The sequence below is a fragment of the Mauremys mutica genome, chromosome 2, assembly GCF_020497125.1.
Source record: "Mauremys mutica isolate MM-2020 ecotype Southern chromosome 2, ASM2049712v1, whole genome shotgun sequence".
Lineage (NCBI taxonomy): Eukaryota > Metazoa > Chordata > Testudines > Geoemydidae > Mauremys > Mauremys mutica.
The window spans coordinates 89,780,941-89,806,657 of NC_059073.1; the positions used below are offsets into that span (position 1 = coordinate 89,780,941).

At 40.8% G+C, this 25,717-nt stretch overlaps 1 protein-coding gene across 9 annotated transcripts in view; it reads left to right on the forward strand.

Annotated features, from left to right (window-relative positions):
• Positions 1-2,938: 2,938 nt before the first annotated feature.
• Positions 2,939-25,717, forward strand: part of PTPRM (protein tyrosine phosphatase receptor type M) — a 726,112-nt gene continuing 703,333 nt past the window's right edge. For all 9 annotated transcript variants that reach the window (XM_045005637.1, XM_045005638.1, XM_045005641.1 and 6 more), the window contains exon 1: positions 2,939-3,074. In XM_045005637.1, coding sequence (XP_044861572.1) covers positions 3,002-3,074 — 73 coding nt within the window. In that variant the 5' untranslated portion in view covers positions 2,939-3,001. The remainder of the gene's footprint in view (positions 3,075-25,717) is intronic.

Genomic DNA, 25,717 nt, shown 5'->3' on the forward strand with positions numbered 1-25,717 from the left:
TACCCTTAGCATAGGTTATCACAGTTTTCAATTTAATTTAAAAAAAAAACAACCCACAATGTACTTAATTGAAATTTTAAAAGTCCAGTTTAAATTAAAAAGATTGATATATATAAAAAAGTCAATTTTTATCCACCCTGACAGGGAGCTTGCTGTAGAAAGGAGGCGTACAAGTGTGCTTGAGTATTATGAAATTAAAGTGGTGATGAATGCAAGTTTAGGTCGGTATAGATGAGAGATTGGATTAACAGGTAATTTCCTGGATTTTAGTGATTCAGTTGATAGCAAATGCATCTTGAGTGAATTTAACTTTAAGTTAAAGAACTTCTTTGCGTAGAAGTGTCTTCTTCTTTTCAATAGCTATATACAGAAATCAAAATATATACTGAAACAAGGCCAACATTTTCAAAAGGGGCCTTTCCTTTTGGGTTTATTATGTTAGAGCCATTCAGCTTTTGGAGCTCAGAACAGACAGGCTCTTTTTTGCACAACTCCCAAATTAAGTAGGACAGGTGGGTGAGAAGACCAGTGGTGTCTAGACAAATAGTGCAAATTATAGAAGCTACATGTGCTATTGCCAATTTGCTCAGAATCAGCCAAACATCAAAGTTTTCAGGAATGAACTGTCTTATTTTTTAAAAGCTAGGAAATTCCATACAAATAAGTGAACAAAAAATGCTCAGAATTCAGTTAAACACTCACATGCCAGGAACTTGATACAATTAATGTCATTCTGCTGCCTTGTGATAGTTTTTCAGTTAACCGCCTCTTTCCCTAAAATTTTAAATGCTACCTAGGGAATGCATTGGACAAGGAATTTGTCAATAACGATATACTGAGCCATTAATTGTGACAATTAAATTAGTTTATAAGAAAATGGGAAAAATGCAAGGTATCACAACTACACAAACTTGTAGACAAAACTATATAATATATTCAATATTACATGAACATGTAACTAAAATATATTGTAACCTGCAATACACCAGGGGACAGAATTAAGGCTTCATCTGCAACCAGGGCCAACCCTGCTAATTTGCATGTAAGTGACAGTGAAATCAAGTCTAAGTGTGAGTAAAATTATACATATATGTTTGCTGGCTAAACCTCTGTGGCATTTTTTAACTTTTTAATGCTTAACTGTGGAACCTTAAAGAATCTGTGTGAAATTAAATTTGGCACATTTAAATTTTCTATAAAAATAAAGCTTTTATAAAAACTAGGATCAATAAACATGTTTCCACAAGTAAAAAAAAACACCTTTAAAAAGATTTGTTTTCAGCTCAGTGGTTTGAGCTAAACCCTGCTAAACCCAGGGTTGAGTTCAATCCCTGAGGGGGCCACTTAGGGATCTGGGGCAAAAGTTGGTCCTGCTAGTGAAGGCAGGGGGCTGGACTCGATGACCTTTCAAGGTCCCTTCCAGTTCTAGGAGATTGGTATATCTCCAATTATATTTTTTTTCCTATGCAATGTTTGAAACCTAATAATACATCAGGGAAAGTGAAACTGACTATAAACAAAATAACCAGATTTTCATTGTCAAAGCCGAGAGATATGCAAGAAACAGAGAATGAATAGTGACCGATAAATTGAATTTTAAAAATTATTTCACTTTTAATAGTACCCAACCTTGCAAACACTTAAGCAAGCACATGCTTAATTTTGCTCTCACCCCTAGTCACATTGAAGTTAATGAAACTAGGCTCCTAGGGGCAAGAATGGTCTTTTTGTGCAGTGTTTGTACAGCATCGCTCATGATGCTGGTCCATGACTAGGGTTCCTAGGTGTGATAGTAATTTAAATATTAATAATAATACCCCCTACAGTAAAGCAGCTGCAGATATGGTTGTAGGATTAGGGGTCTAGAGTTTTAGCAGCAGCTTACATAAAAAAAATATGTTTACAGCCTGGCATTTTACTGCATTGAAACATATTTAAGATGTTATAATTTCTTTTTGAGAAGGACTCTTTGCAGTACTTAAAGGCTAGCATAGACATTTGCAGTTTTGCTGTTTTTACAAAAAAATGAGTGGCCTGGAACCAATTCTTCCTGCGGCCAGGATCTCCGTTTTAAAAAAACAACACTAGTTGTGGTCGCTTTTTTGCTTTTTCCCCCTGGCGTTTGGTGCCTCGGAATAACACCAGGCCAGTGCATGTGGGGAAGGTGGAGACTGGCTCAGCTGTCAAAGGGCCAGGGCTTCAAGGAAACTGCGCAGCACGGCAAGGGAGTGCGGATTAACTACTGTGTGGGAAGTGTCCCCGGCTCGTGGTGTGTTACGCGGTATTAATCAGCCGCATCTCTCTTCCGCTGGGGCGTTAAGAGGAACGAAGCTCCCCGCACTTTTCCCTGGACTGTGCCGCGGCTGCCTTGCTGAGTGGCAGCCGAGGAGCAAGTTAAGGAGGGTTTGGGGCCGTGCTGAACCGCGGGCTTCCCGATCCCCCAGCTAAGGAGAACTTTTCAAGCCTTCCCGCCGGGGACTCAGGCGCACAGCCCCCAACCCGGCTTTGGGGAAGGGGGAAACCCCCCACGCGTTTTCCTTCCCCCCCGCAGCCGCTCAGCTCGCCGCCCAGCCCCGGAGCTGCAGCCCGGGCGGCACTCGCCCTCTAGCGGGGGCCAGGCGGCGGCGGTGCTGGCGGCTGGGCGTGACTTCAGCGCTGTCTTTAGCCCGCCTGCCGGGGGCACCGCGAGGCAGAGAGGGAGGCGAGCGAAGCGCCGAGGCTGCAGGGCTGGGGCTGCGCAACAGGACGGAGAGCGGCGGGCTGGAGGAGGCGGGGACGGGACGGGACTCCCAGGCGAGGGCAGCGGCGGGACTGGGAGGGGGCTCCGCAGCCCCCCCCTTCCCCCGAAACAGGAAAACAGCGCCCCAGAGCCGGCCCCGCCCCGCCGCCGCACCCCGCCCGGCTCCAGCCTGCCCCCGGGAGCCGGCTGGCCGGGAGTGGGGCGCCTGCGAGCGCCCAGCTGCCTTGCACCTCGCGGAGCCGCGCGCGGAGCGGGGGAGACATGGGGAAAGTTGGAACTTGCCTGCTGACTTTGGCTGGACTTTGGCTGGCAGCCGGAGCGGAGCCCTTCACAGGTAAGAGGAGCCTCCCCCGTGCCCCGCTGGCTGGGAGGCTGCGGTGGGGAGCCGGTTTGCCCGCGGGGTGTGAGCCTAGGAGCTGGGGGGGGGGGACGCGAGCCCAGCCCCGGCAACCAAGGGAGGGGGAGGAGGGGAGCTGAGCGCCGACTGGTCCCGTTAGACTGGGCGCTTCGTGCCCCGGTGGAGAACAGAGAGGGGAAGGCGCTGAGTTGTTTGGAGTCAAGCGGGACAGAGCCCCCCCGGCGCACCGCACCGCACCTAGAGGCGGCAGGGAGCAGAGCCGCGGGCACGCTGGGGGGGTGTTACATTATTTTATTACTGGGGGATCTTCTTTTCCTTGGAGTCTCTCCAAGTTTCCTGCCGCCCGGAGTTATTTGGAGGCGGAGAGGGGGTGCGCGGACCGGAGTGCAAACGGGCTGGGTCTCTTCCTGGGCACATCCTGGCCGGGCACGAGCGCTACAAGGTGACAAGCAAGGGTGCAGCACGCTGCGCTTAGCGGAATGCTGGCAGCCGGCTGGGCTGGGGCCGGGAGGGAGAGAGGCGGCCAGGGCTTGCTTGCGGAGTGGGTTGGAGTTGCAATAGACAGCTGAGCAGCCGCTGAAAATTTGGGAAAAAGAGAACTTTTGATTTCCACCAGGCAGGTCTGAGAGCCGCCCCCTACCTCCAGAAAACAACGCACAGAGGGGCAACAGCAGACTTCCAGCGGCCCCCCCCATCGCTCTTCCTCCTTCTTTCCCATCGGTTTGTCCCGTCATCAAAGTTGAAGCTTCAGTATTAACTTAAAAATTCGCACTGCATTGAAGTGCGATTGTACAGTGACAGCGGTTGATCAGTCTAAAAAGCAGGGGACGGCCCCTTTTAAAAGCACAGACAAGTCTTCAGCCTATAGTGAAAACCCTAGGAAAGGGGGAAAACTCTGCGTGTCTTAGACATGCTAGGTTTTTATGTCCATGGTGCAGCTCCAGCAAAGAACTTATTTTTGTTGTTTTTAATTGCAATTTTAGGTTTGCCCTTCAACGTCTTCATTGGTCTATGTTTTTCCCCCATCCATAACAAAATCCATCATATATTTAAAAATGTATATTAAAGAAACCTATAATTCTGGGTGGAAAGTTGGGTTGTGAAATAGTTTTGTACATTTATTTAGCAGGAATGAGTAACATCAGCTTTCTTTCTTTTTTTTTTAACTTGAAATTAGTGCATTTAAGACATCTGGCCTTCACTTCATGCTAAATGTGCTTTCTGGTTGGGAATAGTACTCTCGGCTTGACTTATTTCTGAGGTTGCTGGGTGGTTTGTATTTTGTATGTTACATGTTGCTTGCATGCAGCCCATAGTACAGCCAAGTTTTGTGCTTAAAGGATTTTTAAAAAATAAACTTATTTTGGTTCAGTGGTACATTTCCAGGACACTGTATATTCAAGCTGTTTTTCCTTTAATTCCTTTTGAACATTTGCAGATAAACTGGAGGCTTCATTAGTGTGTGGGGTGAGGCGGGGAGAATGGTCCTGAGGATTGCATTAGGATGATACCTCTTCCAGTAATCTTGTTAGGATGAGGCTATCCTCAGCAGTGAGTTATAGAACTGAACTCATGTATATTAGTGCTATAACTCATTAATGTTGGAAATCTAGGGTTCGGACTTCATAGAAGCGTAGGACTGGAAGGGACCCCAAGAGGTCATCAAGTCTGGCTCCCTGCGCTGAGGCGGGACCGAGTAAATGTTGACAACAAGTCTCACTTTATTAAGATAAATCCATAATGCGCTCCGACCTGCATGATCTTATTACAGTTTTTTAAAGTTAAACTAGGGCAACTATCCTTTTGTTAGATTTTTAATTTAGTTGCATGCAAGGATGTGTTAATACTTGCATTAGGGTCAAAATTTAAGTGCTGTTCATCTTGCTTCAGTACAGTCCTGCCTTTGTCTTATTGTTGAAGCAGCAAAGAATCCTGTGGCACCTTATAGACTAACAGACGTTTTGCAGCATTTTGCAGTCTTATTGTTGTTGCTCTTGGTTATAGTATTAGTTTACATTACCACATACTGAGAAGAAGATCGTGATGTGGAACACAAACTATTCAGAAATGTCTTTATGTTGCTTTAATGTCCTATGTATAGAGTTAGTTCAACTGTATAATTGTATAGCACTCTCTGTGAACTGGCTGGGTTTTGGAGTGTTGCATGAAACTTTTTTTAAAGCTTAATGGGCCAGTGGATATAACTGAGCACAGAATTTGGCCTACTCTGCATGGTTATTTTTTGTGTATATGTAAAGGTAAGGAACGAATTACCATGCACTTACTAAGAACAAAATTGATGATTTTTGCCATTGTGATACTGCATCATAAAAAGTGTCTAGGGGTTATTTTTGCTCTTTGTATGCCCTGGGAAAAAATGGTTGCTGCTGCTTTTGTTAAAAGCTTGATGCATCAAGTCCCATTGATGATACATTACAGTACAGTTTGTCTATGAGTTGTGTAGTTGCCTGTCTCCTGCCACAAAAGTGAACTATGTGATCACGCTATTAAAAAAGCAAAGAAACCATCTTTTAAGCAAAGAATAGCAATGGATTGGAAAAGTAATCTTTGCAAGTTGTACTTTCATCTTTATTTTTGCACTGACTTATTTGTATAGAAGTTTATTCTGATGTCTTCAGGTGTTCATCTTCTTATCTGGGAACTAAGGAAAAAGCAGATCTTTTTGTTGTTTAAAGTCTTGAAGCTTTCAAGTAATCTTCTGAAATTAGCTTAACAGTTAATAAAAAATAGGGTTTTCTGTGACGGTCTTAATTGATGAATCTGAAATTCTAGGTTCATCAATTCAAGATGAAAATGATCGTAAGAACTACAACTCAGGAAACAATAACAAAGATATTTGATTTAAAAAGAAAACATTGGTTATTTGGAGCAGTTAAAAACAAACAAACCTAGGATTGTGATTCAAAAGCATGGTGTAAATGGTGTATTAGTCCTTACAGTAGTCTTTTTTTGAGAAGCACTTTAATTTTTTAAATAATTACTTCCCTTAATAATTTAACAGGTTTTTCTTCATTTTAGTTTGATTGTGTATTTAATGGCCCTATATGAAGACTGATTTCTAAAATTACAGAAGTGTGTAAACACCGAGAGGTAGGGTTACTGTGGTTATATGAAATCCTAACTTGAATTCATAGTATTTCTTCTTTCATCTCTTTGGTAGATTACTCAGACTAGAAAAAACAAACTATTTCTGAAAATGATATGGGTCAAACAAAAATATGATGCAAGCTGTAGCGTTTCAAAGGATGTTGTAAGCCTAAATGTCACCTTTTATATAAAATGAAAGGTCTAGACATGATGAGCTCTGTCAAATATAAAAATGCTTAACTGAAATTGAAGGTAGAGACATAATAGAATTCAAAATCTATGCACTTTTATAAAAGCATCACGTTTCTCATAAACTTAAATACACATATCCTTCTAAAATTGGTGCTTTTTGCTTATAACCCAAGCTTGTCCTAGAGAGAGGCCTATTATTAGATTGTACCGTATTTTGTTGTTGTTGTAGAAATTGACTGTCAAGTTGTATGTCAACTAATTTTTTACCCATAATTGTTTTTTTACCTCTATCTGATGAGTCCAACTGCAATTTAAAACAACAACAACAAAGTCTGGCTGAAAGGTGTGTGTAAGTAGATTGGGGTAACTTATCTGGTGCCAGTACTAACTCTGATTATGAGGAAAATAACTTGAAATAAAGTGTTTTACAAACTTACAATAACTTATTGCCTTGCCTATCACATTTTCATTTCTTTGGGCAGGGACTATGTAAATCGGAATCTCAAATTTTTCACAATAAAATCTGCAACAACACACAGTAATCAGCACTCATAAGGGAACAGTTGACTCACTCCCCTTTAAACTTCATAGGGATAGTACTGATGTTTGGTCACTGAAAAGAAGGAAGATATACTCAGATCCATAGGTGCTCTCTCAGCTGAAATGAAAATTCTGGTACAGTGAAATATGTAGATGTTGATAGAACATTAACCTGATTTAAGTTTGTTTTTTGCTTTCGTAAATTAGGCCAGGCCTACACTTGGAAGGCTTTACTAGTATGCTATACCTGCACAGCGCTTCTGCTTTGGATGTAGCTTATACTGGCAAAATTGCACTTCTGCCAGTATAAACTTATTCCAGTCCAGTGCCCGTCTGCCCCTCTTCCCATTCCTTATAGGTGAAATAAGCTATACCAGCAAAAGTGTAGTTATACCAGTATAACTGTGTCTATGCTAGGGGTTTCTGCTAGCTCAGCTATGTCATTCAAAGATCATGTCTCACTACATACACTATGGCTATGTCTACACTACCCGCCGTATCGGCGGGTAGCGATCGATTTTTCAGGGAGCGATATATCGCGTCTCATCTAGACGCGATATATCGATCCCCGAACGCGCTTATATCGATTCCGGAACTCCACCACCGCGAACGGCGGTGGCGTCGTCGATATGGAGAGCCCCGGAGATCGATCCCGCGCCGTGAGGACGGGTAAGTTATCGATATAAGATACTTCGACTTCAGCTACGTTATTCACGTAGCTGAAGTTGCGTATCTTATATCGATTTTTCCCCTTAGTGTAGACCAGCCCTCTGGCCAACACAGCTGTGCCTGCAAAGGTTTGTAGTGTAGACTAGGCCTCAGTAAACCAAAGCCATTGCAATCTAAAGTCCTGCTGCTGTTAACTCAGGAGTCACGTGTAAATGGTATCTCATTGATTTCAATGTGGCTACTCATGGGAGTAAAGTTGCAAATGTATGTAAAAATTTGACGGATCAGGCCCTAAGTGCATAATTATTTTAAAAAAATTGAAATCATAAACAAGTGATCTTGAGTGATATAAACATAAACACATCTTTTGCTGTAAACTGAAACAATACTTGTGATGTTTCATATTTAAATAATTATTTAGGTATTAAGCTTTAATATTTTACGTGAGAAAGGTATTTCTACAAAAAGAAAGTGTTCATATTTTTCTAACCATTATTGCTATTCTGACCTTGTGTGCATATCATAAGTTAGTAATAAAACCATATCAGTCTTAGTTTTGTGTTGCGTATTAAAAATTAAAGCTTTTCTATTAAGTCATTGATTAAGATGGTGGTATTATTATGATAATAAATGGGAGAAAGTATACCCTACAAGATATTACAAGGAGGTTATGACACTGAAAAATTACTATAATGTCTCTTTGGTCTCACAATTGAATTGTCAGAATCCATGGGAACAAAAATTAGTTTCAAGAAACAGCCCAGCAGGATATAATATTTTTGAAAATAGTATATTTAATGCTCATGGAAGCTGCTGGATTGACAGTAGTAAGGACTGAATCCCCTGGCTAGCCACAGAATATGTGCAGGGTGAATTGAGTAAACTTCTTCACACCTCTTCCAAGTCACGGTCAAATTACATTACTGGGATGTATTGAAGGTAGTTCATTTTCCATGCGTATTCATTCATCATTGGGGGGAATGGATAAGTGTGCCAACCAGTTGTGATGCGTGCACCTGCCCTGCTCACTAGAAATTGGACTGAGACAATCAGCTCACTTCACATAAATCACTGACCACGCATCTGAAGATAACTGGTATGGATTTGATTTGGGAACCTCTATCTCTATGGACCTGATCTAACGCCTATTGAAGTCAGTGGGATTGGGACCCATACACCAGTCCTCTAGATCACTTGTAATTTTATATTAATGAATCATTTGAGAGAATTTTTTTTAATTTAGGGGCTATTGCCAAAATACTTATTTGATGTTTTAACAATCTTGCCTTGGGTAATGACGAACATCTAGAACTATGAGACTTCCTAAATGTGACATTAGCACTAAACAGTTTAAAAGATACATAGCTTTGAAAATTCTAGCCATGGTAAGCTATTTGTATACTGTTATAATAAAATTAAACCTTGATATTTTTTTTTTCTTTTTCAGTTCACTGATAGTGTAACCTTACCAATGCATATGTTAAGGACAAAATCTTTCTGACAAGTTTGGTATAATTTATGTTAATAATAATTCTACTGTTTTACTTCTCCCACTCCATTATTTTCAGCCCCCGCCTCCCTTTTCTGATTTCACCCATGCAAAATTACTGGTGTTTTTAGTTGTAGTGTTTTGCCTGCTGTGATCTGTTGCTGATCACTAGGTGTAGCTGCATCTCTAAATCCACTTTTTCCAAGCAAAGAAAGATGAAGGATTGTAAACTGGGTTTTCTGAGCTAGCTCGAAGTGTAGAATACTGTGCCTTTGTAACCATGTAAAACTCTGATTTGACAGAAATTTGCGAGCACAGGTTTGAGGTTATACAGGTTAGTTGTTGGTTAATTTTGCAAAAAGGCAGCTTTCTTGGAGTATGTTCTAGTGACATTCAGCATTTGACTCAACAAAAAGCAGAGAATGGGGGATGAATGTGCCTGTGTAGTAAATGCAGTGCCTATAATCAGATTACAAAAAACTGCTAATATTTGCTAGTGGCTTAAATGTAGAAGTAACTGACAAGAATGTCTTACATGTATGCCAGGGAAGTATTGTAAGGTTACATTTTATGCCTCTGGATAGATTCATAAATCCGTCTTCAATAACAGTTTAAGTATTTGCTCATAGTTACTTTTTTTTTTTTTTTAAATATAAAGGTTGATGTCCTGACAATTTAATTCTAAATTGATTTTTGGAATGGCTGTGGGGTGAATATTGAGTGTTGTATGGGGTTTTAGTCATGTGAGTTGCATTAAATTTACTAAGAATCGCATGGGTAAATCCCTGCCTGCACTGTGCTACAAAAAATGTAGAGAGAAATGTGTCTATGTACAGGATTTTTTATTGACATTTCTAAGACTAATAGAGCAAATCCAAAAGAATTTTTAAGAGCTTTATGAAACTTGAGTATCTGTTAGCTACAGGGAATGGGAAATAGTGTCTGTTACTCTGCAGTGACCCTTTGCCAATTAAGGAGTGATGGTAAGGACCAGAGTCCTGTCCTGGTTTACTGAGACAAAATAATGGTCATGTTAAAGCGGAGTTCTACAGACAGTAGAATTAAAGTTATGAGACGGTGGGAGTGGGGAGGTGATGTGAGATTTCCAGAGCTTTGTGAAGGAATTGGTGAGATCCATGGAGGGGAGGGAATGTATAAAAGATCTCTTATATCGGGGTAGGCAACCTATGGCATGCGTGCCGAAGGCGGCAAAAGAGCTGATTTTTCAGTGGCATTCTCGCTGCCCAGGTCCTGGCCACCAGTCCGGGGGGTGCTGCATTTTAATTTAATTTTAAATGAAGCTTCTTCAACATTTTAAAAACCTTATTTACTTTACATACAACAATAGATTAGTTATATATTATAGACTTATAGAAAGAGACCTTCTAAAAACGCTACAATGTATTACTGGCACCTGAAACCTTAAATTAGAGTGAATAAACGAAGACTTGGCACACCACTTTTGAAAGGTTGCCAACCCCTGTGTTGTATAAATAAAAGTATTAAATAACAGCTATAAAACATGCCTTGAAATGTTTTTATTATTATACTTTTTACATATTTTTATTTTGTACAGGCCTTGTCTTTTTCATAGTACGGTATATAAAATAATCTTGAGGATTAGTCAAAACTTTGTTTTGCAACAGCTTTACATAGTAGCAGTTGGTTGTTTTTTTGCATGTGTCATTGTGTGATGTTAATCATTAATGTGTAGAAAGCCATGAAAACAATGTCCTCCTTAAGAGCCTTATTTTCTGCACACATTTGGACTCTGTTTCTGAACTTGGGTGTCTTAATATGCAGCACCAAAAGCTGTAGCTACATGAGGGATTTTTTTCTGCAGTATGCAACTATTCTTATTATAACTGTCCTTTATGACATTCTTTTGTAAGGCAATAGCATGACATACGTATTTTTGCTTTCAGCTAAATAATATCTAATTACTTGTTTCTTCACCCTATTTTGATGTAATTTCTCCTACCAATTGCTTATCTCTTAATGTACTTCTATATGAAATATAATACATATGGTGGTTATTTATGAGCAATTTGTACCATATGTATTAAGAGTGAGACTTCCTTCGGGACTTGTGCTTCATAAGTCCTTAGATGCTTTGGAAAATGTCCCTAAATAACTAATTTATATAATTCTTTCCATTTTTTTTAAATAAATGGAAAGAATTATAGAGAATGGATTTGACTTTGAAGACCTTTTTGAAACTTTGTGCTGTAACTATACTTACATAGATTCCTTATTTATAATAACCATTTGCAGTCATGCTGATTTTAGGGTAAAATTCTTCCCTTGAAATAAAAAGTCTGAGAGAGTTTCAGCATACTTATGCACCCCAAGAGAATAATGGAATTTATAAAGTATTCTGCCCTGTGATATTTATTATGAATCTGTTCTTGTGCATCAGCCTGGGGTAAATAATGAAGAGGACAGGTCACTGACTCAGAGCGATCCAGATCTTTCGATAAATTGGGTGCAAGGAAACAATATACGTTTTAATCTGGCTAAATGTTAGGGACAATGAATGTAGGCCATACTTGCGGGATGGGAGATTTTATCTTGGGTAGCAGTGACTCTGAAAAAGATTTGGGGGATTGTGCTGGATAATAATCTGACATGAGCTCCCAGTGTGATGCTGTGACCAAAAGATGTTATCTTGGGATGCATAAACAGGGGAATCTTGACTGGAGTAGAGAGGATATTTTATCATATATTTGGCATTGGTGTGTTCATTACTGGAATTACCGATTCTGGTATCCACAATTCAAGAAGGGTATTTATAAATTGGAGAGGGTTCAGAGAAGAGCCACGAGAATGATTAACGGATTAGAAAACATGTTTCCCAGTGAGAGACCCAAGGAGCTCAATCTAAATATCTTAACAAAGAGAAGGTTAAGGGGTGACTTGATTACAGTCTACAAGTATCTACATGGGGAACAAATATTTAATAATGGGCACTTCAGTCTAGCAGAGAAAGGTAAAACATGATCCAGTGGATCTGGAAGTTGAAGCTAAACAAATTCAGACTGCATATAAGATGTGAATTTTTAATGATGAGAGTAATTAACCATTTACCAAGGATTGTGGTGGATTCTTCTTCACTTACAATTTTTTAAATTAAGATTGGATGGTTTTCTAAAAAGATGTTCTAGGAATTATTTTGGGGAAAGTTCTAAGGCCTGTGCTTTACAGGAGGTCAGACTAGATAATCACAATGGTTCCTTCTAGCCTTAGAATCTGATTTGGCTTTGACTGAATAATTAATTTCCATTTCTAATACATATATTTCCATACTTTATAGATTATTGTAATCCATACCCTGATTTAGGGACCCAGATCTTCTAGAAACAGTGCCTGGTTCACGTTTTCCCTTAAGGCAATATTTTGCATTTTCCTTGATATAGCTGAAAACATTTTGGGTTTTTTTGGGTGGTGGTTTTACTTGTTTAAGTCATCCATCCGAACATCTAAGTGAGCTGATCCTTTTAAATTATTCTACAGTGGTTGGTTATCATTTGTGATCATAAAATAAACCCACAATCACCAATTTCAGATGATTGTATGAATACATCTTCAAGTTTTGGTGTAAACCATTGTGTTAAGATCAAACCCAGTCTGTTTTTCAGGGTTTACCATATGGAAAAAGATATTCAATACTGGAGAAAGGCAGAATGCTGGCTGCTGCTGATTTAAATGCAGAAGTTGATACCATCTCCTCAAGATGCATACTGTCCTCCATCTGCATTAGTAATCCCACTGATGTCAGTGGGAGTTCTTTACATGGGCTCAGAGCAGCATGCTACTCTTGGGGTATGTCTACACTACCCGCTGGATTGACGGGTAGTGATCAATCTATCGGGGAACGATTTATCGCGTGTAGTGTAGATACGATAAATCGAACCCCGATCACTCTCCCGTCTACTGCTGAACTCCAGCAGTGCGAGAGGTGGAAGCAAAGTTGACGGGGGATCCGCGGCCGTCAATCCAGCGCCGCGAGGACGCAAAGTAAGTAATTTTTTAATTCAATCTAAGATACGTCGACTTCAGCTATGCTTTTTCTTGTAGCTGAAGTTATGTATCTTAGATCGACTCTTCTCCCTCCACCCCCCAGTGTAAACCAGGCCTCAGATGCATGGCTGCTTCCATGTTTAATGAAGTGCAGTTCAGAGCTGATATCACAATTTGGTGGCAAACTTAAAAGTAAGGAATATTATAAAGGTTGATAGGCCACTTTCTATATCTGGAACAGACATTGCAACCATCCTCTTACCTGTGGTTTTGCTTCATTCCAAAATATAGATTTCAGTATTACCCATTTCCTCCTCTGTCCTCTGACACATTAAAAATAAAATAAATTTAAATAGGCCAGAAACACCGCACTCACCAGCAACTCTACAGTCTGTTTATAGAGTGCTTGCAAAATAGAGAAAATGTTTGTGCAAGATTATTTCTTTCACCTTGGACTTGCGGGGTGTGTGTGTACATACATGTATAATTTAAATTATGGTTACCTTGATACCATCAAATTAAATACTAAAATGCAGTATCTAAAAGTTTTTTTTACTAGAGTTTTTGGAAGTTTGAAGTGTTACATGATAAATTATATAATCCCTCTTGTTTTATGGTTTAAGATATAATGTGAAATCCTGTCTCCATAAAGGAAATGGGAGTTTGGCTATTGGCTTCAGTGGAGCCAGGATTTCTCAGAGTTCTTAACCAATCCTAGAAATTTTGTACTTACCTATGGGGAAATAGGAAAGAGAAGGACAGACTGACTCAGACATATGTAGGAGCTAAAATATTCAGTAGATACCCTCTAACATTTGAGAATTACTCTAGTTCTTTTTCCCCTTTTACCTACCTACCCTTTTCTGAAATCTACTAAAAAAACTAAGGGGCTTTCAGCTGACCCATTTGAACTGCATTTTCCCTTTGACAACTTCTTCAGCAGTGGTTACTAAAACACAAGCCAGCCTTTCATTACAAGATGGATTTAATGGTGTCTTCTAAGAATAACTGTAATGCAGGGGTAGTCAATTATCTTTTTGTTGTTGTTGAAGTTCAAATTTCTTCGTCAAGGTTCAGACTCCAGAGAAAATAATAATAATAATAATTAATACAAACAATAATGATAACTATAAGTAAATAGAGTTCAGGGTCCATTCAGCAGTAGTTGGTGGTCCGAATTTGGCCTGCAGTCTTCTTATTGACTAACCCTGCTGTAAGGAGTTCTGCTGTTGATGCCCTTTTTTATGTATCTCAAGAACATCCTCTCTGTGGCATGCATTCTTTTCAGCACTGTCCCAGAAGACAAAACACAAGGTTGCTTGCACTTTTAAAACTATTGGTTAGGGAGGTTCCCGCTAATGGTTAACAAGCAAGTCAGCCCCTGATGTCTTTTTAAATTAACAAACAAAAAACCCCACAACGAATGAGCAAGTATTTATTTAAAAATGAAAAGTTGAAAATGAGACGTTTAGGGCCATAAATTGTATGATATGACTGTACTCCTGTTTATGGTGACAGTATAAGACGTGGATTGAGGACGGCATACAAGGCCCCCGAGAGGTTTCATTTGGGTTTACTTTCAATACTGTCTTTGAGAGTTGCATACGTATACCTAGGGCAATAAGGGCTTTATGTAGATTACTCTGATGTTTTGGATGTTGAAGACGTTCGCCTCTGCTTTGATTTACTCTACGGTGTCTTTAAGAAAAGGTAAGTCCTTTAAAATAAATATACTGTACATCGAAACATCCTGAGATCTAGAAGCAGTGGTGGATTAGCCAATTGGGGCCCCCTGGAAAAATGGGTGCCCCTGTGCCCCGACCTGCTCCACCTGCCTGCCTGGCACTTCTGCCAGGGAGTGGGGCCGGGGCACGAGGGCTTCTCCCACTGTGCCCGCCCAGTGCTCCTGCTGGGGAACAGGGGAAGCCCCTGCATCCCGACCCCACTCCCTGGCAAGAGTGCCTGGCCGTGGGGGTGGGGCAAACCCCCATACCCTGACCCCATTTCCCTGGCAGGAGCGCTAGCGGAGTGTGGACTGTAGGTGGAAGGGGTGGGGAGGGTCCCAGAAACCCCTAATCCACCTCTGTCTAGAAGCCCAGGACTAATAGAAGTGTGATCTGGGTGAGTAAGATATTGGCTTTCCTGCCTGCTAGACAAGGACAGTAGGGGAGACTAGGGCAGGCTGTCTTGACATCAGACACAGCAGTATGTAGTGGGCTATTCAGAGATAATAGTGGCTGTTGGGGCTGAGAAGGAGTGGAGCAGAGAACTGAGCTTTCAGATATAGGAGAATAAGGGGCTCAGTGGAGCAACAGAAATCAGCTGCCAGTCAAAAGAGTGAACAGGAGGCGGAAAGGCTGGGCGGAGCAATAGAATTGAAATGCCAGTCAGAGGAGAGGGAGATGTCATATGCACAAGTAAATGGGGACAGTAGGTGCAGGGACAAATGTGGTGCTGAGTACTCCTGAGGGAGCCTCAATTTCAGTGTGTGTTTTGTTAGTTCACTAATCAGAAGTCTGTGGTGACTGGGGGAGGGGAAAGATTGAGGTTGAGCTTTCAGCTAGTCAGGTAGCTATCCTTGCCAGAAAATTAAGCAAAAGTTTAATTTGTTATCAAAACCAGAGTAAGTAGTAAAAGAAACTGTCTGATTTCCTGCTGGTGCAAAACAACCATATTGATTTTTAGGAGAGAGGTGTCCTCTTTCTAATACTTTATTACAGGCTTGCAGTTGAAGACATAGCTGCTGCTGTTCGTGCAAAAAAAATTACTTTTAACATCAGTCCTCAATTTGTCCACTAATTATCATACATGTTGTTACACACAGACTGTTTTAAATACATGTATATAAAGTGCACTGTTGGATGATTTTTAAAATGAAGTATTGAAAAATGTTGGGAACATATCAATTTACCTAAACAAATATGGACTTGAATCAGCGGAGTATAGTACTGAAGTCCTGCAAAGGAAGCATCAGGAGCATGACAAAGGAGAATATGTGGGAAATTTAAACATACATGCATTTCCCACAATTACACACAACATTTTTTTTTCATTAATTTGCAGTAATGTATAGGAAGTAGGAAAAACTTTCTGGTGAGGGCTGGTCTTTTGTAAGTGGATAGTACAATACCTTTAGAATTGATCCTTTACGTGTATGTGAACTCTCTGCTGCTAGTGTGGCAGCAGAAAATGTCTTTGTCCACCAGTATCTCATATGACCAGATTGCTCTATGAAATGAAACATCTGGAGAACTTAAAGTGTACCGTCTTATTTTTGTGACTGTGTAAACAGTTTTAAACATGATTTCAGCTTTAGAGATTTTTTTTTAAAACATTCTCCAATTTACAGAACACAATTTGCCTTAATGGAGTCAGATTTCAAGATTAACACCTATGGAGTGAAATACTCTATAGTTGCTTTCTATAGTATCTTAAGGCTTGTCTATACTTGGAAACGTTCCAAAATAGTTATTCCATTATAAGTCCACATAGGAGTTTATACTGAAATAACTTTTCTGGAATAATTATTCTGGAGTAACTATTTTGGTAAATTTCCAAGTGTAGACATGCCCTTTGAAATGCACACAGAAAGTTAAATGCATGACTGTTGGCTGGTGCATTCACTAACAGATGTGTTGCTGAACAATGATCCGTGTACATTAAATTTATTCAGGGAAGGAAACAGTTATTTTCTTTGATGTAGAAGACTCATAATCTGGGACAACTGATAATACCTGTAGGGTTGAAACAGCTTGAGGTGCTGTGAACTTCAGAGCAGCAGGGCTGGCTCTAGACCAAATGGCACCCCAGGAGATGAGCATCTTTGACGTCCCCCCTCCATTTATTACATTTGTTAATACCTTATTTTTTTATTACATGTGTAGCCCATTTCACGACTTTGATGCATGATTTATCCCTTTCATATAAGATAAACTTGCACACTAGGATCTGTAAATCTGTATTTATTCATGCCATATATAAGCAAATAAAAAAATTCTTCCCTCTAAGCTTATAGAAACTTTTTAATTCCAGGAATAACTGAAATGTAGTAACATCAAGAATTTGAAATGAGCACCAACATTGGGTAGACCAGTATTAAATAGTGTTATAGTAGGTGACAGCCTCAGAATGTTAAGCCTAGTCCTTTAGTTCAAAATGTTGCTTTTCTCGTCTTTGCCCTTATGAACTGAAGCACTGCATCAGAGAGATCCAAAGCAATAAAATAACAAGCAATGTCAGTCTCCCATCGGCCATCATCGATCGAAGATATGTTTTAATGAGCCCGAGCTTTGAAAAGCTGAGCTCACCACTTGCAACTGTGACCGGCAGTGTGAGCAGAATCCTCAAAGCTATCCACACATTAGGTAAAGTGTCCTTCAGCTCTGCATCATGAATGAATTGGAGAACTTGAAATGGGGAGTGTTTCCTGTGTGGCAAAATGTGATGGAGGTTGTCCAATTTGATATAGAGGTCTTTATCATTGACGTCTGAACATTCCCCATGTGTCAGCCTCTTTCAAGGTCTGTACAGTTGTTCAAGAGTGTTTTCCTGTCAGCTGGCAGCTTTTGAAGGCCATACAATCCCCATCCAGGTCTTTTTGTGGTGCTTCATTTGTCCAAACGTTTATTCAATGGACACTTGAGCAGTGTCAATGAGCGTGCAAAAAAACTCCCTCTTGAATTTTCTTCTGAGCTTCCCATCGCCTCATCTCTGCCATTGTACACATTTCCTTGAAGACAGGCTCAACTCTTAAATTTTCTGCCATTTCTTTGGCAGCAGTGATAGCATCTTCAACTTTATCCTTGTAGGCCAAAATGCAATCAAGGCAGCTTCTTATCACAATAGTAGTGGTCGTGATGTCCATCAACTGAGTTTGTATTGTCTTGCTTACAACATTTACTTGTAAAGGATATCATGCCAAACCACAACTGAGATCAGATATTTGAAGTCCATGATCTGGTTTGCCAGGCTTTGCGCCTCATGTTAGATTTCAGCCTTGGCTTTACTCGACTGCACCAGTTCCATCAGGGTGTTCTAAACCTCAAATACCTGATACCTCACTGGCCTTACACTGGCAATGCGGCTTTCCCAGTGACTGTTACTTAGTGGCTTCATGGTCAGCTTTGTAACCTTGTACATGAGGTTCTTCCTCCTGATAGTTGATGCTGAAAACAGGACGTATATACTTCATAGTACTCTGAAGAGAGATCCTGAATCTAAAGAAGATGACGCTGCATCTGACATAACCAGGTTGAGGGAATGGCAGTCATAAGGCACAAAGAAAGCTCTTCGATTCAGCGCAAGGATCCTTGCCTGGATGCTGTTGTTCATGTTCTCATCATTGTCGTAGCTTTGGCCGCAGCAGTCCCGAAGCTTTATTTAATTCTTATTCAAAATGTTCATAAACAGTTCTGTTAGGAATTTTCCAGTAGAGTCATCTGGAGACTGGAAACCGAAAAGTGTTCCTTTACTTGGGTACAGCCATCCAGGTCATCAGCAAATCTTACTGTAAATGACGTCTTTACACTGACTAATCTCAGGCGTGCAGTCCATTATTACAGTGTGGTACTTCGTTTTGCTGAGCTTCATCAATATGTTATCAAGCACCTTCCTTGTCATAAGGTCAGTCAATTAGTTTTGAATTGGTTTTGCTGCAATTATGGTCCATAGCTTCTTTGCAAACTACTTGATGTAGGTGTTCCTGCATGACATCATTGTATTTCCCAAGGATGTTTACCAAACTGAGGAAATTACCATTTATGTTCAGTGAGCAATTTATCCGAGTCCCGGAAAGCCAAATTATTCTTTGCAAGAAAGAGGGTAATTGAGATCAGATCAGATCCTTGAGCAGTTCCTCCAGTGCTGGATTTCTACATTAATAATGCGCTGGTTTTCTGCATTTATGCATTTATTCAGCTTGAACCTGGACCTGAGCTCCATCCATTTGGAGGAGGCCATAAAATGGTCGGGTGACTTTTCACATTGCTTCAGAGCATCAGCTAAATTATGCCAATAACTGTACCCAGAAAGCACAAGGAATAATTTGGCATTCTTGTCAAATATTGTGCAACAAAAACAGAATACTTTGAGTTGATTTTGAGTAAATTAGCTAACACTGATTCAGTTTCTCACCATTCTTGAGTACTCTTTCGCAGTGTGACTTTGAGAAGTGTCACTTCTGCTCAGTTATTGGAAATGGCATATATCTTTGGTTTTGTGTTTGCCCAGTCCATTCAAAATTGTATGATCAATAAAGGCAGAGTTTAGGATCGCTGCCGGTCACAAAGCAGGATCTGATGTATCTATTTGTGGTGTGCATTTTTTCTCAGTGCTGTTTGTTATCATGCAAGACTAATTCATCTTTATCCTTTCTCTCCTTTTCATGTAAGCCAGATTTTTCTTTGTCATTATTCTCTTTTTCATGTGAGCCATGTTCTTCATCATCACTCTCCTTTACGCCACCAGGAAAACTGGACAAGTCTCCATCACTTACTTTCTTCACATTGCCATTCCTTATCTTCAGGTATATCTCTGCTACTTCCTTAGTAATAGGACTTACATCATTTACACTTTGCGCCTCAGTTTCTTCTGCACTGGTATGATCACTACTGCCTGAATTAACTTCCAAAATTAAACTAAACTGAATAAAGGCCACTTTAATTCTGATTAACAGTGTTCCTCACACCAGGGTTTAATGCAGTTTATTTTGAAAAACTTTTTCGTTTGTTTCTAAGGCTGAAAAGATAAGGGCATCTACAAACTCTTTCTGGTGCTCACTCTGAGCTATTTTGGAGGTATCAGCCATGTCTGCTGCATTACTTGTTAGATCAGAACACTGAAGGCAATGGCCTAAAACTATTATTTGCTTGTCAATCATTGCCTGGAACACATTGCAGAAACTGAGTCAGTAGCTGATGTAGCCTGAGTTAGGGATGTTGTTAAGGAGATTGACACAGGCATATTTGTTGATACATTGTGTGATGGGTTGGATCACAGAAACCCCTTGTGAACTGCCAATTGATGTGCTGAGACTACCTCTGAGTCTGTTATCCCTAGTAGCTTGAGACTTCAGTATCCTACCTGGTTGGAGCCAGACACGCTAGCTTGCTACAAACACAGACCCAGCTCTGAAGTACATCCCCCCCAAAAATCTGCAGGCTTAACTGAAAACCACTTAAGAAGTGTGCTTGTCCCCCACACTCAGATGCCAAGCTCCCAATGGGGTCCAAACCCCAAATAAATCCGTTTTACCCTGTATAAAGCTTATGCAGGGTAAACTCATAAATTGTTTGCCCTCTGTAACACTGATAGAGAGAGATGCACAGCTGTCTTCCCCCCCCCAGGTATTAATACATACTCTGGGTTAATTAATAAGTAAGAAGTGATTTTTTTATTTAATTATAAAAAGTAGGATTTAAGTGGTTCCAAGTGATAACAGATAGAACAGGGTGAATTACCAAGCAAAATAAAACAAAACATGCAAGTCTAAACCTAATACAGTAAGAAAATGATTACAGATGAAATCTCACCCTCAGAGATGTTCCAGTAAGTTTCTTTTACAGACTAGCCCCCTTCTAGTCTGGGTCCAGCAATCACTCACACACTGTCCTTTGTTCCAGTTTCTTTCAGGTATGCTTTGGGGGTGGAGAGGCTACCTCTTGAATCAGCTGAAGACAAAATGGCTTAAATAGACTTTCTCATGTGGGTGGAGACTCTCTCCTCTCTCACAAGCTGGAGTTTTGGAGTCACATGGGCAAGTCACATGTCCATGCATGACTCAGAACTTTACAGGTGGCAGCCATTGTTCACATGCTACCTTGATCGTCCCCAGGTAGACTTCTTATGTGGATTGGAGTCTTCCAAGGTTCCATTGTCCGTTAAGTGTTTCTTGATTGGGCACTTAACTTGCAAATTCCTTTCTTAAGAAGCTGGCCTAATGCCTTACTAAGGATACTTAAATCAAACAAGTACACAGCCAATATTCATAACTTTGAATATAAAAATGATACATGCATACAATATATTCAGTATATCATAACCTTTGCAGAGATGTTACGTGGCATATGTAGGATAAAACATATTCCAGTTATGTCATATACATAAGCATATTTCCATAAAGCATTATGGGGTGCAACCTCGCACATTGTATTTTAAGATGGGTTTAAATCACCATCGTGACTGAAGTCTCTCTTGATGTTTGAGGCTTTGCAAAAACTAGGAAGTGCTCTTCTGGAACTCACAGCAGTAAAAGATAATCCTGGCCCTTATGTCTCTGAATTTGAAGGAGTACAGATTTCTGGACCTTCAGTGGCAAAGCTACAGAAAAATCAGATCTACATACGTTAAGCTGCCATTAAACAAATGGATGCAAGATTCACCAGAAACCTCCATTCTTGTGATTACAATGGTTTGTTGCTAGACTATGTCAAGTCAAAAGAAAGAATTGGCCATTATAGCAATCTGCTACAGCACTGTACAGTGGTTTTATGGGGGTGGAGGGAGGGTTGCTTTTAAAAGTGTGCTTTAATACCATCTAATCCCCAGCAAATAACATATACATTTAACATCGTTGTTAACCAGCAGGCCGTCTTTTAAGAATATACTGGGTAAATACCAAGTTGTGTGCAGCTCAGTGTGTCTCCTATCTCCCCTAGCTCCCATTCCCTCAGTCTGTTCCTTTCTGATCTTCACCACTGTGCCAGCAAGTCATTTGTGCTGCTTCCTCCTTCTCTTGCTTGTTTGAATGTGAGTCAAGGTAGCAATGAAAATAGAAGAGGCAATCCCCCTGTGTCTTCAGTGCTGGTGCTCTGAGCTACATTTACCCTCTGGCAAATGGGAGGAACTGCAGGAAGGCTGTAAAGGTCTGGCATCCTTCTGAGTTCATGAGTCCAGTGACTGCAGGAATGCCTGACAGTATTGCCAAGTAAGTGATACTTGGCTACACTAGTATCCCTAGTGAAAATAATGTTCTGTTGAGTAATACCACAGTGATACAGCATGGCTTTTCTACTGTGAACTTAAATCAAAACAAGCACATGCAAGGATATGATGCAGGTGAAAGAGAGTATACTTATTCTTTATTATTTGTATTCCCCTATAACAGGCCTGCACAACACAGCATGCGGCCCGCGGAGGCTCACTGTGCGGCCCACAGGGGGATTCTAAATCCCGCGCACACAGCGCTCTGCGGGCAGCCCAGATCCCTTTGAATCCTGGCCGCGGGCTGGGATTTTAAGGGCTCTGGGCTCCCCGTGGCTGCACGCAGCCCAGAGCCCTTTGAATCCCGGCTGCGGGGTGGGATTTAAAGGGCTCTGGGATGCCCGCGGCTGCGGGCAGCCCAGAGCCCTTTGAATCTCACCCCGACTCCGGCGGCCGGGCTGGGGCTGGGATTTAAAGGGCTCAGGCTCCCCTCAGCGGCAGGAGCTCTGGGCCCTTTAAATCCCTGCCCCAGTCCCGCAAAGCTCCAGTTCCCTCGGCCGCCGGAGCCCTGGGCCCTTTAATTTGCCCCTGAGGGCTTCCAGCCACCTCTTCAGCTGGGAGCCCCTGGTTGATTTAAAATAAAGTATCACCTCCCCACCCCCAACCTTCCTTTTTGGCCCACAGCTGTTTTGGTGGGGCGGCGCTGGGGAAGGAGGGTTTGTTTCTGCAGGGCTGGGTGGTGCTGGGGCGGGGTGTTTCCACGGGGTCCGGAGGTGCTGGGGGGGGCCGGGGGGGTTTCGGCCCTCAGCTGTTTCCTTTGGAGTAATGTGGCCCTCGCTGCTTTACGAGTTGTGCAAGCCTGCCCTATAAACTAGGGGCTGTAGTCCTAGACCAGGATCCCGTTGTGCTAGTTTTTTTTAGTTGCTTGAAAGGAACACAGCCTAAGTGAACACTGAAACCCAACAGCAGGCAGCACTAGTGGAGCACTAGACTAGTTACTGTAATGTATGACACAATCTATGGACATTATTAGTGGTGATACATTTTATTATTATTTTCACTTGAACGAGAAATAAACTGACATACTGACAGTTGACTGATGTGCAAACTCAAGATTGGTGGTAGTGGCATTTTTAATGGATACTAAAGCAAGCATGTAAGACTCAAGTGAGAGTCGGACACACTATAAACAGAATAAAAAAATGAGGAATGCTCACAATAATCCTAAACAAAGCATGTGTAATGCAGAATCATAGATTATTAGGGTTGGAAGGGACCTCAAGAGATCATCTAGTCCAACCTGCTCTTTGAAGCAGGACCAATCCCCAAACGGCCCCCTCAAGAATTGAACTCGCAACTCTGGCTTTAGCAGGCCAGTGCTCAAACCACTGAGCCATCCCTCTCCTCTGTTTGGACACTGTCTGTAAAGTGACTTTGTTCCCCATGAGATCTTGCCCTTCTAAACCAGTCTTTCTGGGCAGGGACTAGTCTTTTGTCTAGAATGAATAGATCTCTAGACAATCACAGCAACAATACGATTTCATTCTAATAAACTTGTGAGAATGATAATGCAGCCTGAAAATTGGGACAGCTACATTTTTGGACATCCAGATTTGGAGTCTTAGCTGCCTGTGAACAAGCGATCAATATTTTCACCCTTCTCAACCTGCATTGAAAATTCAGTCAGAATTGATTTCTGAGAGGTCTAAAGTGGTGTTAAGTAATATCTGTCTTATCAAAGTTTTGTAGAGGTGGCCATTGTGGGCTCTATAAATATGGGATTTTTAATGTAACTTTTTATTTTTCACAGAGAGGCTGGTGAAAAATCCAAGGTGGACATACCTACTACTTACATTTAAAAATGTATAATTTTTGTATACAGACCATAAGAAAATTGTTACATTATTACTTTTTAATTTATGTATTTATTTTTGCAGTATTACAATTGGATTTCTTTTAAGGCTAAAACCTCTTGGTCTGTGTTAGTAGTATGCCTTTTAAAACTGATTGTTATGTCTGTTAGTAATACGTTCCATATTGCTGTTTAATTTGAAAGAGACCATTTTACAATATGTATTTTGGCCAGTTCAAGCTGTTGCTTTGATAGATGGGCTTGAGAGTTGCCAGTTTCCATGCAGTATAATCCAAACTGTTAATGTTTCCCATCATTAAATGGTAAGTAGAGTAACAGGAGGAAAATATTGCTTCACAATATTCTTTAATTGTAAAGATATTCATATCTGCCTGTGCAATAGAGGGAGCAATCTATTGCAGGATTCAAGATTACACTCCTTTTTGGGAGCAGAAGATTTCCTCTTAATCTTCATATTGACTGGTGTTTCTCTGGAATTGTCTTTGCTGGAGTGTTAATGGACTGGTTAATTTGTGAGCTACATTACTAATTGTATTAAGGGTCTAAACCTTATTAAGCCTTTGTGTAGAATTAGATCACAGAGCTTTGGGAAGTTGAATACTGATTGGTCGAAGAATGGTGGAAAAAATAAGCGAGCTTCTTTACTCTAATCAATGTAACAGCTAAGAAGGAACATAAAGGGAGATTTGCTTAAAGACAATGCAGTGAAACCACAACATAGAAACACTGTCTTATTTTCTTAACTGAGTAAGTATAATGTAGATCTCTCTTAATCTTTGTTTGGGAGTAGGAATGGGGGCTTAAACTGTATGGAAAGGGGTGGGGAAATGAGAAACTACTATCCCTGAGGATCCACGATGTTAGTGTCAGTCTACACTGAAAAGATACTATGTAAAAAGTGGCACCTTGTGTGTAGTCAAGGCTCACTTTAATAATGAGGAAATTTTACTACCATATTTCCTGTAGAGGTGGCACAGCTCTGAGAGAGCTAACTGAATTATTTTGTTGGCTCACACATTACTGACAGAATTGCAAATTCCAGTTGCCGGGAGTCTTGGAATTATTTTCAAACTGAACTCCGTTACCTGTGCCACCCTACAGAAAGTAAAAGGCTTTTCTGCATTTAATCGAGGGCAAATTTTGAATACAGAAGTGTTGCACAGATGTCACTTGGGCAGTATTTGACCTGCCGAAGCTTTGGGCTTGTCCACATACACATGCACTTTGTGCAACGTTATATATATGATCACTGCCCTACTGTGTATGCAGTTACATCAGTACAAAGGTGGTTTATACTGGTATCACTTGTACCTGTAAAGGAAGGGAAATAATCTATATTGGTATATGGCACCTTTATATCAATACAATAACTGCTCACTTAACGTCATCCCGGGTAACGTTGTTTTGTCATTATGTCGCTGATCTATTAGAGAACACACTAATTTAAAGTTACGCAATGTTTGCTTGTAATGTTGTTTGGCCGTGGGGGCTTGGAACCAGGTTGGGCCGGCAGCTCCCCTCCACCCACTCTCCCAGCGCCTCCCGCCCATAGATCAGCATCCCCCGGCACTTTGGAAAGAACAGCAAGAGGAGCAGCTGGACGATCCACCCTCTGACTCTACTGCCTCAACCAAGCTTCACAATCATCATTGCTCAGCTCAGTATTAAATTGTTTAAAACTTATACTGTATATGTATATAATGTCTTTTGTCTGGCAAAAAAGATTTCCCTGGAACCTAACCCCCCTCCCTCATTTGCATTAATTCTTATGAGGAAATTGGGTTTGCTTAACATCGTTTTGCTTAAAGT